The sequence below is a fragment of the Scylla paramamosain genome, chromosome 11 (genome assembly GCF_035594125.1).
Source record: "Scylla paramamosain isolate STU-SP2022 chromosome 11, ASM3559412v1, whole genome shotgun sequence".
Lineage (NCBI taxonomy): Eukaryota > Metazoa > Arthropoda > Malacostraca > Decapoda > Portunidae > Scylla > Scylla paramamosain.
In genome coordinates, this window is record NC_087161.1 from 11,215,534 (window position 1) to 11,232,562 (window position 17,029).

Below are 17,029 nucleotides of genomic sequence, written 5' to 3' on the forward strand. Positions count from 1 at the left end.
AAGGGTGAACAGAAAGAAACAATTTTTAATTTACTCAAAGCAATGTCCAAAACATTAACTAAATTCCACATGGAATTTGGTCAAGATGTGGCCAACCGCTACAATTCTTTGTGGATACCGTGTCTCAGAGATTGCAATGCGGCTGTTGTGAGAGTAGTTTGCCATTTGCCCAATCGTAGAATGTTAAGTAGCAACCTGTTTTGTAGATCTGGTCCCGGTGGTGATCCCTATTGTGTGTCAACCATTTCCTGCTGTGGTAAGTGAGTGCCTGAAGGTGAAGGGGGTGGGCTTCATAATATCATTGTGTGGGCCCATGATTTTAACACCCTAAACACCAAATTAGATATACAGTAATCCCTTGACTATCATGGATGTTACTTTCCAAAAACCCCCTTGATAGATGAAAATCTGCGAAGTAGAAACAGGGCTGCGTTCAGTAGTGCAACTCAGGTAGCCTGGGAGACCCAGTTCAGTTCAGTAGTTGGTGTGGGATAAGCTCCCACTAGGCTTGTTTTCTCTATTCATGTTGCAATTCCTGTGTTTTTCTGTATCTTGCTTTCCAGACAGTCTTGATGTATTCTTTTTTCTTGTATATCTTTGTTTCTTTGATCATTGAAAAGTAATGTTTCTCCTATTATTTCTTCTTTATTTAACTTATATTTTCATAACTTTTATATTCTAAAAGAAAATGTAGTGTCAAAATGTACCTGTCAACAAGCCTTCAGTTAGCATTTCAAGCAACTGACACACACACACACACACATACTAATGTAAATGGATTAATGTCAACTAAAATGGAATTAAATGAATTGTTAAGCAGAACTGCACCAGATGTTGTTGTATTGTGAGAAAAAATGGAAAAATGAATGGGGAGCTCCTGACATTGGTGATGATAAATATGATTTATGGATGAAAAATAGAAGTGACAAGAGAGGAGGTGGAGTGACAATTCTGACCAAAAAAATGTGTCAAAGTGGAGAAGGTAATAAAAAAGTGAAGACAAGTCTGAAATTCTACAAGTGATGATTAGAAGTGGAAATGGAAGGATAATGAATTATGTAGGAGTGTATGTGCCACCTATGACCAATGCCTGACGAAAAGAAGAGTATGAAGAGATGTTGGTAGATGTGCTAAAAGGTGATGGAAAGTAGTGATATAGTTATTGTAGATAATTCTAATTGTAAGGAGATAAATTGGGAGACATTGACAATTACTGGAAGTGAAAGCTCATGGAATAATAGACTATTGAACTGGGCAGTGGAAAACTTGATGACTCAATGAGTTGATTGTGATATCAGATTTAGTGGAAGAGATAAGCCATCAAGACTTGACTTAGTGTTTACCAAGGACATGGAAATTATTGAAACTATACACTATGATAGCCCTCTAGATAAAAGTGATCGTGTGTTGATGTAATTTAATTTGAAAAAATGAAAATGCAATCATTGATAAAAATCATAAGGTAAGAAGATTTAAATATAGTAAAGCATACTTTGAAAAATTAAAAATGTACTTTGTTGCCATGGGCTGGAAAGACTTCGTAGATGCAAAAGATGTTTGGGAAAAATGGGATGAATTTATAAGGACACATAATCCTGCTGTGGAGAAAGTTGTACCTATAGGAGGAGCGATATGTAGAAAGGGTAAAGAATGGTTCAATACAAAATGCAAAGAGGTTAGAAATTGTAAATCAAATGGTTGGAATAGATGGAAGAAGAGGAAAACTGAGAGCAGATGGAAGGAATATATTGATGCCAGAAACAAGTACATTGAGATAATAAGAATGGACAGAAGAAACTAAGAAAGAAATATAATAGATAAGTGTATAAATGAACCCAAACTATTCTTTAGACATATTAATGGGAAGATGAAGAAGAAGGATGGTGTATCAAGATTGAAAGTTGAAGGAAAAATCTGAGGATGCACAGGACATGGCAGAGGTTATGAACAATAGTTTCAGATCAGTATTTACTGTGGAAGGGGAGTTTGTTGCTGGAAGGAATATACTAAGTACAGTCTCAGTCAGTTATGAGGAAATACTTAAGATGATGGAAGAACTTGATGTAAATAAAGCAACTGGTACAGAGGGAGTAACAAACTGGATATTGAAGGAATGTAGAGGACAACTGGCTGATAAAATTCACAGTCTAGTGGTGACATCACTATCACAGGGAAGAGTACCAAAAGATTGGAAGAGAGCAAATATTACACCAACATACAAAGGAGGAAATAAGAAAAATTCGCTAAATTATAGACCAGTATCCTTGACTATTGTTGTAGGAAAATTATGTGAAAGAACAATAAAGGAAAGATGGATGGAACACTTGGAAAGAGATAAAGTTTTAGTAAATTGTCAATTTGGATTTAGGAGGGGAAGATCATGTTCCATGAACTTATTGTCCTTTTATTCAAGGTTAGTCAATATTGTGCAGGAGAGAGATGGATGGGTGGATGGCGTCTACTTATACATGAAGAACACATTTGACAAAGTACCACACCGAAGATTGTTATGGAAGATAAAAAAAAAAAAAAAAAAAAAAAAAAAAGGAAAAATTGGAGGAAGACTGCTGGAGTGGATGGAGAATGATGAGAACTGTAATACAAGACCAAAATTCATCTTGACTGAAAGTAACTAGTTGTGTCCCACAGGGGTAAGTATTGGGAATGATGAGAACTGTAATACAAGACCAAAATTCATCTTGGCTGAAAGTAACTAGTTGTGTCCCACAGGGGTCAGTGTTGGGACTGATAATGTTTGTAATATATGTGAACGACATAAATGAAGAAATAGATAGTTATATGAACTTATTTGTGGATGATGCTAAGCTGATGAGAAGGGTAGTAAATGTAAATGACTGTATGGTACTGCAAGATGATTTAAATAAGATAAATAGATGGAGTAAATCTTGGGAAATGGAATTTAATTTAAGTAAAGTAATGGAGTTTGGGAAGAGTAAGAAAAGAATACATCATTATGAGATGGAAGGTGTGAAGTGAAAAAAGTTAAAAGAGAAAGTGGATTTAGGAGTAACAGTTACTAGAAATTTGGCTCCAGACAGACACATTGATAAAATTACTGGAGAGATGATGAATTTGTTAAAAAGAGTAAAAATGGCACTCTCATATTTGGATAAAGAAATGATAAAAAATTGTTGATTTCCATGATAAGACCAAGACTGGAATATGTGGCAGTGGCGTGGACCCCTCATACAAAGAGGAATATTATAAAATTAGAAAGAGTACAAAGAGCAGTCACTAAGATGGTTCCGGAGTTGAGTAAATCGACCTATGAAGAGAGATTAAGAATGGTGGAAATTCCTACCCTTGAAAATAGGAGAGAGAGAGGAGATTTAATAAACATATATAGAATGGTAAATGGTATGGAAAATGTGGACAAAGAAGGTTTTACAAATTTAGACACAGTACAAGGGAATGTAGTAAGAACCTGAAGAAAGTTAATTGTAAAAGAGACATCAAGAAGTATAGTTTTCCTCATAGAAGTGTGAACAAATGGAATGAACTCAGTGAAGACATTGTCAATGCTGTCCATGCTTTTAAGACCAAACTAGATAGATATAGAGATGGGATACTATGAGATTACTTCCCTCCTGTAAGCCACAACTAGGTAAATACACACACACACACACACACACACACACACACACACATTTGACAATTTTTTTCCAAAACTTGATGATGAAACATAATTTTTTTTCTACAAAACATCCTTGTAAAATAGGAGTGTGTCTTATGCAGAGGTGCATCTAATATGCTAGTGAATATGGTAAGTGATATTTCTATTATGGGTGGGTGTACCCTAACATATCATACACAAAAATGCTCTGCAAGGTGTTCTGAACATATTCCTGTAAAAGAAATTATATTATATTGATAATTTTTTTTACTAAATTTTCAACTTTAATGTTATATATGTTGATGCTGGGAAAGATCTGTTCTAAGTCATCATAAATTGTGAAAAAAAAAGAGAAAATAAAATTTTGTAATTATTTTGGTGGATTAGAACTCAAGGATATCATAATCTGTGTCATCTGCAAGGTGTTCTGAACATATTCATGTAAAAGAGATTATATTATATTGATACAATTTTTCTATTAATTTTTCAACTTTAATGTTAAACGTTGAAACCTTGGTTCTCGAACTTAACTCATTCCTGAATGCCATTTCAAATCTGAAATGTTCGAAAACTGAAATTGTTTTCCCCATAGGAATCAATGTAAAATGGATTAATCTGTTCCCAGACACCAGTCTACACTGTCTTAGCAGCTTATGACAGACACTCCCACAGCCAAGATGGCTGCTTCAAAACATTTCCAGCTCATAAATTATTTATCCAGAAAGGATGTAATGAATGAACTTAGTGACCCAGAACTCATTAGAAGATACTGTTTCAACTGATCTAATGAGGGAAGCCTTACAGAGGAACACAGAGAGGAGCAGCCCACTTACTGTCAAAATGAAGGTGATCATAACAGTTTGACATCTTGCTGCTGGAAAAATGCAGTTGTGCAGTAGTGATGGCAATGGGAGTCATCGAGAAAGCCACAGGTAGCTCAGCATAACTCCAGAGTGCCGAAAACTGTTTGTTTACATCGAGGCTTCTCAATGGGATCACATTTACCTTATTTCAAAGATTGAATTACTGTCTTACATTCTGTTTCTCCTCCAAATATGTATATAAAAACTAAGTAGATATTTATAGAAACTATAAATTAGTAATAAATGGCAGCTTTTGCTATGTCTTTTAATATTTGAAATTAAGTAACTTTATTCTAGAACTGAATTATGGTACAACAACCGAAACAATAATGAGTTAAAAATTTTGTTCGAAAACTGAATTGTTTGAAAAGGGAGGCATTCAGTAACTGAGGTTTACTGTATATAATGATGCTAGGAAAGATCTGTTCTAAGTCATCACAAATTGTGAAAAAAAAAAAAAAAAAAAATTACACTCCCAACATCTGAGAATGATGCTGAGCATGACAGGCAGGCAGGTGGTGGATTAGAACTCAAGGATATCATAATCTGTGTCATCTGTGTCACTGGTGAGACCTAGGGGTAGGTACTTACTATGAGGGCTTTTTGTACACAAGTAATGGCTTGTTACTGTACTAAGTCTTGAAATGTGCTCTTTAACCAAGCTCCATTTAGCAGCAGGCAACTTGCTAAAAGGCACCTTACTCTCTCATTCATCAACACCCACAGTGCCACTTGCAGAGATCTTGTCTGTTACACTGTGAACTCTTTTCTCAGTAATGGTATGTATATTCAGAAGGGCAACATGACACACCTGCTTTGTCTTACTTCCACATTTCACTATGTAATCCTTACAGCACAAGCTAGGGCTAGGACAGCTGTGAACATGACTCCTGTTGACATCCTGCCTGGTGACATGGCTTGCTAAATAAACATTCTGATTATTGTATCTGATAGTGCACAAAAATGAGCAAAAATAACTTAGATGTTGTCCTGCCCCACTACATCAAAGAACTTTGCAGAACACTTACACAGATTACTTAATTGCCTCTTTTGCTCTCCATCCTGCAGGTGATGCAAAGAGAAAAGTACACCACATTCAACCCTCAGTTTTAGGCCTTTATAGTCCCTTTTCTTGTACTACAAGATACAGATATGTTAGTTGACTGTGCTCTCTGTATTTGTAATAGCTCAATTTTGGCATATGTGGTAAGTTTGTCCCTTGAGCCCTAGACACCTCATAATGGAATGGCTCAAACCATAAAACAGGCTTACTAAACAGGGTGAACTCACAAGCTTTTTTTTTGCCTCATCAACTCACCTCCAATAGCAGGCTGTCTTCAATCTTGTACCACTGCAATATTGCATTGTTGCTATTTTCTACACTATCATTTGTTCATAGGAAAAAACATAAATATATATAATAATATAGTATAGCCATAATACAGTGTGGACATAATGATTATTAGCTACTCAGCCAAATAAGGATGTCTGATAAAGGTGTGCTTTTTTATATTAATTTATTTTTAGATTCATATTAAAAGCTGATTCTCTCATTATATGGAAAATAAGCTGTGTATTAGCACACAGTGAATAATATAATAAAAATTAGATACAATAACGCTTGTAAAATACATTTATTAAGTTAATGACAAAGTTATCAAACTTAGGAGAATATCAATAATAATACAGCAAAAATCCTGTCTTTTGGCATTGAACATTTCAGAAAACCTGATGTTTCAGCACTTTTTTAAAACAATCCTGTTCTGAAAGTTATATCTGATCTTTTGGCATCTTTATGGCATACATGGTATTGGCATGCAACAAGTTTAAAAATGACGCCAGAGTGCTGTGATCATCTGCTGTCACATGTAGGCTCTACTGTTAGCTACAACACCTGTTGGGTATGACTGTGTGAGTGGCAAAGACTCCCTTCCCAAGTTTCATGCTTGCTTTCTTCCCAAGGTAGAGTGCTAAACTTGAGGACTGCAAAACTTGAGGTACTGAAAATGCTGAAAAAGTGCTTACGTATTCATTCCGGCCCATGAAGAAGCTGACATTTTTCCCTCACTTTACTCCCTTATCTTGAAATACAGTATCTATGTGTGTGTGTGTATGTGATTCACCTATGTTCATGTGTGTGTGTGTGTGTGTGTGTGTGTGCACTCTCTCTCTCTCTCTCTTCCCTTTCCCTCTTCCCCCCTTTCCTGCCTTCTTCCCCCTTCCCTCCTACTCCTTTCTCTGGCCCTGTTCCCATCCCTCTTTCATTCTATCTATCCCATTCACCTTCCCTCCTTTCATCTCTGTGTGTGTGTGTGTGAGAGAGAGAGAGAGAGAGAGAGAGAGAGAGAGAGAGAGAGAGAGAGAGAGAGAGAGAGAGAGAGAGAGAGAGAGAGAGAGAGAGAGAGAGAGAGAGAGAGAGAGAGAGAGAGAGAGAGAGAGAGAGAGAGAGAGAGAGAGAGAGAGAGAGAGAGAGAGAGAGAGAGAGAGAGAGAGAGAGAGAGAGAGAGAGAGAGAGAGAGAGAGAGAGAGAGAGAGAGAGAGAGAGAGAGAGAGAGAGAGAGAGAGAGAGAGAGAGAGAGAGAGAGCTCTGACTTGGGCGGGGTAGGTGAGGTTTATTGTACCTCTAATGCATGACACCAATGGTAGGCAAATGTGATTGATACTTGTCAAAGCAATGTGGAACTTGGGTGCATGAAACTCAGGATTGTAAAAATTTTGGACTTAGCGCAAAATTTGGAAGGCTATTGTGTATGAGAACCTTTTTTGATATAAACTTTGAATATATAAATAAAGTACTAGAGTGAGGAGGAGAGAAAAGGAATATTAGGAATCCAAAGCTTAACAGGTGCAGAGTAAAAAAAGAAAGACAAGTGTTGTGTTTACATTGCCATGTTTGTCTTCCACTCTGTCTTTATGAAAGAAAATCCACCAATGACCGAGGAGCAGACTGACCAGCAGATCATTTTAAGTGTAAAAATCCTGCTGCTCCGAAGATGAAAGAGGAGAGAAGTGAGGAAGAAGAAAAGCCAGAGAAAATTTCATGAGAGGATGCTACAAAAACTCTGTTTAATTATCAAGTTTGCTGAGGAAAACTGGTTTGTTGTCTAGAAATATGCCTTGAAAAGTTTTGTGATTTCTAGATAAATATGCTTTGGAGATGTTGGTTGTGTTTTCTGCAAATAAGTAAATAAATAATAGCTTGTTCTCATTTATTCATTGTTAATATAGCTGATGAAATTCACATCAGATTTTTTGGCACGTGCAATATTTCGGCACCTGTTTTGTCCCATAATGGCAAAAGGCAGGACTTTTACTGTAATAATAATAATAATAACAATCACAATAATAATAATAATAATAATATAATAATATAATAATAATAATAATAATAATAATAATAATAATAATAATAATGAGATAACACAATAACCTGCTAAGCATTATAGTAGAAAATGGAGAAAAATCTTGGTCAGGTTACGACTGTGATATCAATACCTCATATATTATACCGTGTTTTTCCTTTCCAATAAAATGAGCTTCAGTTAATGAAGAGAGGACCTGAATCATCAAGCACAGACAAACATACAGACAAATGGACACAGACAAGCAGTGACAAAACTATTACTGTTCCTTTAAAAAGGAGCCTTATAGAAATAAATGCCTAAAATCGTGAAACCTATCTCTCCTGTTATGCCTAGAGTAAAAGGGCCAGGTGATTAAATAGGTGAGCAAGGTGGCACGTAAAGAAAACAAACAGGCACACTTGCACATGAAGATACTCAAGGGTGAGGCAAGTCGCTGAATGAGCCTATGGCTCTGTTTGTCAACTGTTCAGGACTTCTCTGAGGGAGGAATCACTCATGGCCATAGAAGGGGGTGGGGGAGCAGCCTCAGACTGGTGCAAAATTTGACTCAGCTGACTTTCTAGATCATGTGCTGCTGTGATGATAGTAGCTGTTTTCTGCTCCTGCTGCTGTGATGTATTTGTGAGATGCTGCTGCTGCTGCTGTTGTGGTGCTGCAGGTAGTCCTGTGGTAGTGGTGGTGATGGAGGTTGTCTTGTCCTGTCCCCAACTGGCCTCAATGTCAACCTGGGTGTTACAGTAAAGTCTTTTCTCACTGGGGCGGGGCAGCGGATGATCAGGGAGGGAGCAGGAGTGAAATCAATACGGAAAAGTTCAAAGCATAAACGTAAAACTTAAATAGATAAATAAAAATTTTGAAAGAGAGCCTCTGTTGATGGCATTCTTGCAATCCACTTTAAGCTTGTCAGTCCAAAAATGTAGTATGCTTCCAGCACCACCTCCACTACTACAATTTATTTATTCAGAGAACAACTCTGCCGCTTTATATAGCCTGTAACTACCATTACCACCATCACCACACTGGTTCTTCTGCTGCAGTCACCACTACTATCACTGCAGCTACTTTACACCACTATCAGCAACATTAACTTATCTTCAACATCAGCACTGTTTCAGTTTCATGAATACTTTTGTTTTGGTAATTCTCTTCATCCCTGTTCCACCAAAGCACAAGTGTGATCCCAATTTATCTATATGTATATTACACCATGGTATTAGTTACGTGCCACCATTATCACCATCTCTGCCACAAGAGTACCATACCAGTAGCTGCTCTCATGGTTGAATACAATCAAAGTGAAATCTAACAATGTGCCATCAAAATTTTAATTTCACTAGGAATATAGATTTTCTGAAAACACCATGGCTTGCCTCTGCTGCCATCACAGAAGCTTCTCTCACACCACCACCACCACCATCACCATAGCTGCCAGCTCACACCTCATACCTCAATACTGTCAGTTGGCTCAGAGGTGACTGGCAGGACGGTGATTCCCATAGCCCGCCGTACAATAGGGACTGGGGCCAGAGAGCCAGGAGAGGCCTGCTTTGCAACCTGAGTCAGCCCCTCTGTTACCTTCTCCACTGTAAAATAGAAGAAAAGGTCAACAAAAAGGAGAAAAATTAAGACATGAAAAGGGGGAGGGAATATCTGATCTTGCAGTACCTCCAGTCATGAAATTTTACTGTTGTATCTTGGAAGGGTTAGTGAAAAAAAAAAAAAAAAATTGAGATTGGATGATGATAAGATAAAGTAATGAAATGTATGAGGAGGGGTACATGAGGAATGGGTTTTAAATAATGTCTTGATGGGGATAGGCTGTTTAAACTATCAAGGATTGCATGTTGCTGTGGAGGGAAAAAAAAAAAAAAAAAGATATAAAAGTGAGGTTTAGAATAAATCAAGCAAGAAAGGTGAAAAGAATGTTTAATAGTAGGTTGCTTGGAATAAGTGAAAGGAAGCTACATTAGGGTGTATCAATACTGAGCAGTATTACATAGTGCTGAAACTTTAAATTTGGGAGCAGGTGAGAAGAGAAAACTGAATGCATTGGAGACATGTTCCTCAGACACCTCTCCATTCCATGCATCATGTAACTAGTATGGAAAGAGAGAAATGAGGAAGTCTGGAGAACTGGTGTTGAAAGAGAGTTGGTTGACCAAACAGAATAAGGATTGTTACAGAGAGGATGGAAAAAAAGTGATTTGTGAAAGGATAACTAGATTGGAGGCAAAGAGGTGAAAGGTAAAAAAGAGAAAGACCACAAATAGGATGGATGTACAGCGTGAAGAGAGCATCAGATACAAGAGGAATGTCTGTAGATGAATGAAAAATGGTTGTACATGATAAAGCTGAAAAGAGGGCAATTGTGAATACACAAATGTGACTCAATCTCAAGGTTCTCAGCAAAAAGTTCATCCATATGTGTTCAAGGATGGGCCTAGTATATGGCAGGAGCTAACCAGTTCTGCTGTCAGGCTCTGATATAGAGGGAAATGGATATGTCTGAGGAACTGATCCCTATAGGCCTACAGGACTGAAGTAAATTTCAGCCTTTTTTATGTATTTACTATTTATATTTATACAAGTCTGAGTTGAGCTTATTATGTCCTGATTTTTTAAACAAAATTATTCTATAATCTATTTTTCTTAAATTTATATATACTGTGTTAACATACTACTTTTTCTAGTAATGCATTCCAGTGATCTATTGCTGTATTTCTGCACATCCTTATCTCCTCTTGTATTGCTGAGTTTCTTGTTATATCATCTTGATGTTAAGTTTCTTGTTTGATATAATTCTTCTAAATCTACCTTTCCTTTTTTTGTTACACATTTATTCAACCTCATTGTGGAAATAACATCTAGAAAAAGATGATGTTCACTAGAGGTGTAAATTAAATTCTGAGGCTTACTGTAACAACATGTATCTTCAGAGTTTAACCTACAGAGCTAATGGGCACTAACAAAACAGGACCAAAAAAGTTGAGATCATGAAGGCCAAATCTGATTGGGTGATGTGGTCCTGCTTTACATAATTACTAAGCATTGCTCAGATACCTATATTAATGAAGATCTATGATGAACTGATTGTTGTGGTGAGGAGAAACTGCTATTATAGAGATTGGAATACTATTGATGGAATATTAACGATAACCTGATAAGTTTTTTAACCGTGTGGGGTTAAGTAAGTGGAATATCACTAGGTTAGCATTTATGCTCATGCTATTGCTCTTTTCCTCTATTTATGACTAACAAGGCATTGCATTATGCCTAAAGGGAGGACCAAGTGCAACATCTTCAGCACAAGAGAGAAATGGAAAGGATGAAGGAGAATAAGACACAGGCCACAACTTCCAATGCCAAATAAGGGATGTGTAACGAGAGAGAGAGAGAGAGAGAGAGAGAGAGAGAGAGAGAGAGAGAGAGAGAGAGAGAGAGAGAGAGAGAGAGAGAGAGAGAGAGAGAGAGAGAGAGAGAGAGAGAGAGAGAGAGAGAGAGAGAGAGAGAGAGAGAGAGAGAGAGAGAGAGAGAGAGAGAGAGAGAGAGAGATACATATTATCATCTGGTAGCTAGCCAAATGTTTATGATGTACACCACCATATACTGACAGCCTCTCTTCAGACAAGTGATGATTACACTGCAGCCAGAGAATTTTGTGTGGAACTCAGCATATACCTGTATAAGATTGCTGCTGGTGGTACCACTTCCATGGATCTCAGATTTAGTGAGGAAAAATCATGGAGGAAAGGGAAGGCACCCACTGCTGGCCAAAATACACCACTTTTAATGAAATGACATTCTGATGATTCTCAGCAGTGTGAGGTGAAGTCAATTGACTAGCAAAAGTACAGGAGTGGAAATACTGCAGGAACCAATACTACCACCTAATGCTGAATACCTTACAAAATTAGTAGTTAAATATTGAAATAATTGCTCACCTTTTGTTGCCCTTCTTTGTGATAATCTACTGCAACATGTGTAAAAATCAGTGGAATTGTATATAAAAAAAAAAAAGTGATACAGACTCTCCCATGGTTTAAACAACTCACTCAAATCATGAAATATAAATATTCATATCTACAGTGGAACCTCAGTTACTGAATGTCTCCCTTTCAAAACAACTTGGTTTTTGAACAAAAGTTTAAACTCATAATTGCTTCAGTTGCTGTACCGTACTTTGGTTTTCGAACAAAGTTACTTTATTTCAAATACTACAAGACATAGCAAAGGCTGCCATTTATTACTAATTTATAGTTTCTATAAATATTTCCTTCATTTTTATATATTTGGAGAAGAGATACAGAGGGTAAGACAGTAATTCAGTCTTTGAAATAAGTTAAATGTGATCCCATGGAAGAAATTCTTTGATGCAAACAAACAAGATTCAGCGCTCAGGAGTAATCCCAAGCCTCCTGTGGCTCTCTCTATGACCCACAATGCCATCACTACTGCACAACTGCATTTTCCCAGTAGCTTTTTCCAGCAGCAAGATGTCTAAGTGTTATGATCACCTTCATTTTGGCAGTGCGTGGGTTACTCCTCTCTGTGTCACTCTGTAAAGCTTTCCTCACTTGATCGGTGACAAAGAGAATGCTTGTACGGTCTAAACATCTTTTGATGAGTTCTGTGTCACTAAGTTCATTCAATACATCCTATCTGGATAAAAAAATTCCCAAGCTGGAGATGTTGTGGAGTGACCATCTTAGCAATAGGAGCGATGGGAGTGTCAGTCATTATCCGCTAAGACATGGTGGACTGGTGTCTGAGAACGAATTAATCGATTTAACATTGATTCCTATAGGGAAAATAGTTAAATTTTTTTTTAACTTTTTGGATTTTGAATGTCATTCAGGAACAAATTAAGTTTGAAAACCGAGGTTCCACTGTGTGTGTGTGTGTGTGTGAAATATATATATATATATATATATATATATATATAATATATTTATATATATAATATATATAATATATATATATATATATATATATAATATTATATATATATATATATATATATATATATATATATATATATATATATATATATGCATTTATAAGTATACACAATAAATAAAATAACTTTTTAAATATATCCTGAAAATTTCAACTCTTAAATGCAAATACTTTTTTAGTAAATATTTTATCTCTGAGATTAGCATCCCTTCATTAAATTTAACATATAATCATTACTTCAATGTTTCTCCCAATTTCCTAATATTTTATTTAAAATGCAGAAGCCTGCCTTACATGATGAGCAGGATCATCCACACCTGGGATCTTGTATTTCATCCCTGATATCAATAAAGAGATTAGATTAATCTTTTCTCCATGAAATATTAGGTAAGTGTTTCTGTATTTAGAGAGGAGTCATCTAGCTAAGTCAAAGGATGGTTGTCAATTCTCTTTTCAATTTCAGTAAAGACAGTTTTAATTTCTTCACAACCTAATTTTCTTTCATGATGGATCTTCATTAGATAACTTTCCACAGTGCCCATAATCTGTTCTGTAAAGCCATCCTGTCATGGAGCTCACAGAGTAATAAGCATCCAGAAGCATTACCAGCTTTGTGCAGGGTCTGTTATACTGATGGATGATTTAACATTCCTATTAACACTGGAGAGGCATTAGTGAAGTTGGTACTACACTCAATTTTTGAATGTTTGAGGTACAAGCCCCTCCCTCATAGTAGAGCTTGGTGGGCTCTAGATTCTATCCTTATTGGGTGTCTTGGTGTGTGGCAAAAGGTTTGGCATTTTTTTGGTGAATATGCTTCCACATGTTGTTACTAATTTCTTGAGTCCCTCACCAAAGTCAAAAACTTTTTCTATCTGTCTCTTCCAGCTGCCCCATGAAGAGAAAAAAAAAAAAAAAAAAAAAAAAAAAAAAAAAAAATATATATATATATATATATATATATATATATATATATATATATATATATATATATATATATATATATATATATATATATATATATATATATATATATATATGTGTGTGTGTGTGTGTGTGTGTGTGTGTATATACACAATGGTACTTTATGATTCAAACTTAATTAGTTCTTTTGGGCTGTGAAAGTAAGAACAATCTTGAGAATTGCTAAATAGAATGAGACTGGTAGAGAATGAAAATAGATTTATACAAGAGTGAGAAAGGATGAAGCAAAAATGACAGAATGAATGGGGGGAGGGGAGAGAGAGGGAGTGTCACTCCCTTGTCCCTTATCTCTGACAGATATGGGGGAGGGGAGGTGCTAGGTATGGAGGTTTCAGGCCATATGAGAGGAAGGGAAAGGAAAGGAACAATGGGAGGAAGGGACATATGGAGAGGCAGAGTAGTACATAGGGCAAGGAAGTGGAAGTTGAGAGAGAGAGAGAGAGAGAGAGAGAGAGAGAGAGAGAGAGAGAGAGAGAGAGAGAGAGAGAGAGAGAGAGAGAGAGAGAGAGAGAGAGAGAGAGAGAGAGAGAGAGAGAGAGAGAGAGAGAGAGAGAGAGAGAGAGAGAGAGAGAGAGAGAGAGAGAGAGAGAGAGAGAGAGAGAGAGAGAGAGAGAGAGAGAGAGAGAGAGGGGGGTGGAAGGAGGGAGGGTGGGTGGGAAAGATAGAGGGAAGAAGGATATGGGGAGTGATGGGGGAAAGGGGCAGGGAAGGAAGGAGGGGAAAGGAAGGGAGACTAACTGAATAGCATTGCTTGAATGAATGTTTGTGTTAGAATTGGGAGTTGTTTGAACTGAAGGATGTTCAAATCATGAGGTGTGACTATATACACAGAGTGTCCAAGTTATGAGGTATCAATTTACGAATGTTGAGAGATATGAGTACTCTACGGGCAAAATGAAATTGTGCTCTTGATCCTGTTCCCTTTCCTCACCAAAAGTTCAAATTTGGCGCTATGCACATTTACTTAGTATGCCGCTTTGCCACTACTCCTGCAATGCAGCAGCAGACCCTGTAGCAGTTTATTTTGAGGTGCTAGCTTAAAATTTCAATTTAATTGAGTCTGGCTTGAGATTCCATGGTGTATGGACCTTTGCCACTTGGCCTCTGGGAGGCATTGAGATGGGAGGATTGTGCTGCATGGTAAAGAAAGTCTGCTCACTTACATGAAGTCCATGAATAGGCAAACATACCTGTCTTAAGCTTTCAGCAAGCCATCTTAATAAATTATATGAATAAAGGCATGTATAACCTGAGGAAGAGAGAACGGGGAAGGAAAAAAAATGTGCATATGAGAGAGAGAGAGAGAGAGAGAGAGAGAGAGAGAGAGAGAGAGAGAGAGAGAGAGAGAGAGAGAGAGAGAGAGAGAGAGAGAGAGAGAGAGAGAGAGAGAGAGAGAGAGAGAGAGAGAGAGAGAGAGAGAGAGAGAGAGAGAGAGAGAGAGAGAGAGAGAGAGAGAGAGAGAGAGAGAGAGAGAGAGAAAGAGGGGGTGTCCACTCCTCCTTGGAGTATGCGTGCCTGGCTTGGGGTGACGCGGCCAACAGGCACCTCGTTCTCCTGGTCCAAGTGTTGGACTGAGCGGCGAGGCTCATCAGGAACAGTAAGCCTGGCCTTCAGCCTGCACTGCACACCCTCGAGCATCAGCGGGGCATGGCAGGCCTCACTGTCGTGTTCAAGGTGCAACAGCAGCGGGTGCTGCACCTACAGGATCTCTGGCAGCCTGCCCGACAAACCAAAGTCACCACCAGAGCTATCACATGCACCCCTGGGGAGCTGCTCCAGCCCAGGTGCACAACGTGGGACCAGCAAAGACAATTTCTGAACACATACATCAGCTGGTGGAATGCGTTCGTTACCGTGCAGCCAAGTGCTGAGGGTTGGACCAGGCAGCAGTTCAAGATTGCAGTGAATGTGAGGTTGTTACAGACAAGACGGAGAGAGGCTTTCAGGTAGAAGGCATTAACAGTGACTTCTTAAGCCTAATTTGTTGTATTGAATATGTAAAGTATATGTACAGCAACTCTGTAAGCACATATGATGTAAATTTGTATAAATAAAAAGAGAGAGAGAGAGAGAGAGAGAGAGAGAGAGAGAGAGAGAGAGAGAGAGAGAGAGAGAGAGAGAGAGAGAGAGAGAGAGAGAGAGAGAGAGAGAGAGAGAGAGAGAGAGAGAGAGAGAGAGAGAGAGAGAGAGAGAACAAATGTGCATGAGAGAATAGAAAACAAATGTGCATGAGATAAAAAACAAACAAATGTGCATGAGAGAGAGAGAGAGAGAGAGAGAGAGAGAGAGAGAGAGAGAGAGAGAGAGAGAGAGAGAGAGAGAGAGAGAGAGAGAGAGAGAGAGAGAGAGAGAGAGAGAGAGAGAGAGAGGCGTCTCACTTTAACCTGGGTTGTATGCCTGGTATATATGAGTCCTGTGTTTGGCAGAAGCCTCAAGCCTGTCACTATTCACTATTCATCATCCACAAAACAAGGTACTCTCTCTCTCTCTCTCTCTCTCTCTCTCTCTCATGGTATCAAGTAAATAAGCATTACATTGTTTATGGAACATGATATTTTTTTTTGTGCCAAGAAATTACGATGATGTTATGAGCAAAACGACTTGCGAGCATCCTCCTGGAACATATCTCGTTCGTAGCTTGATATATATATATATATATATATATATATATATATATATATATATATATATATATATATATATATATATATATATATATATATATATATATATATATATACACACACACACACACACACACACACACAGTGGAACCTCGGTTCTTGAACTTATTCGTTCAAGAATGTCATTTGAAATCTGAAATGTCTGAAAACTGAAACTATTTTCCCCATGAGAATCAATGTAAAAATGGATTAATCTGTTTCTAGACACCAGTCCACCATGTCTTAGCAGCTTATGACAGATGCTTCCACATTCATGATGGCTGCTTCACAACATCTCCAGCTCACAAGTGATTTATCCAGAAAGGATGTATTGAATGAACTTGGTGAAACAGAACTCATCAGAATATACTGTTTTGACCATGTAGGTATTCTCTTTGTCACCAATTTAGTGACGGAAGCCTTACAGACTGACAAAGAGAGGAGCAACCCACTTACCATCAAAATGAAAGTGATTACAACACTTAGATATCTTGCTGCTGGGAAAAGCTACTTGGAAAATGCAATTGTGCAGTAGTGATAAGTGTTGTGTTGTGAGAGAGCCTC

General features: G+C 37.6%; 1 protein-coding gene across 1 annotated transcript in view; it reads right to left on the reverse strand.

Annotated features, from left to right (window-relative positions):
- Positions 1-7,691: 7,691 nt before the first annotated feature.
- The window catches only part of LOC135104948 (bromodomain-containing protein 7-like), a 192,221-nt gene continuing 182,883 nt past the window's right edge, over positions 7,692-17,029 (reverse strand). Inside the window, 2 exon segments of the mRNA XM_064012763.1 lie at positions 7,692-8,587; positions 9,309-9,445. Coding sequence (XP_063868833.1) covers positions 8,321-8,587; positions 9,309-9,445 — 404 coding nt within the window. The 3' untranslated portion in view covers positions 7,692-8,320.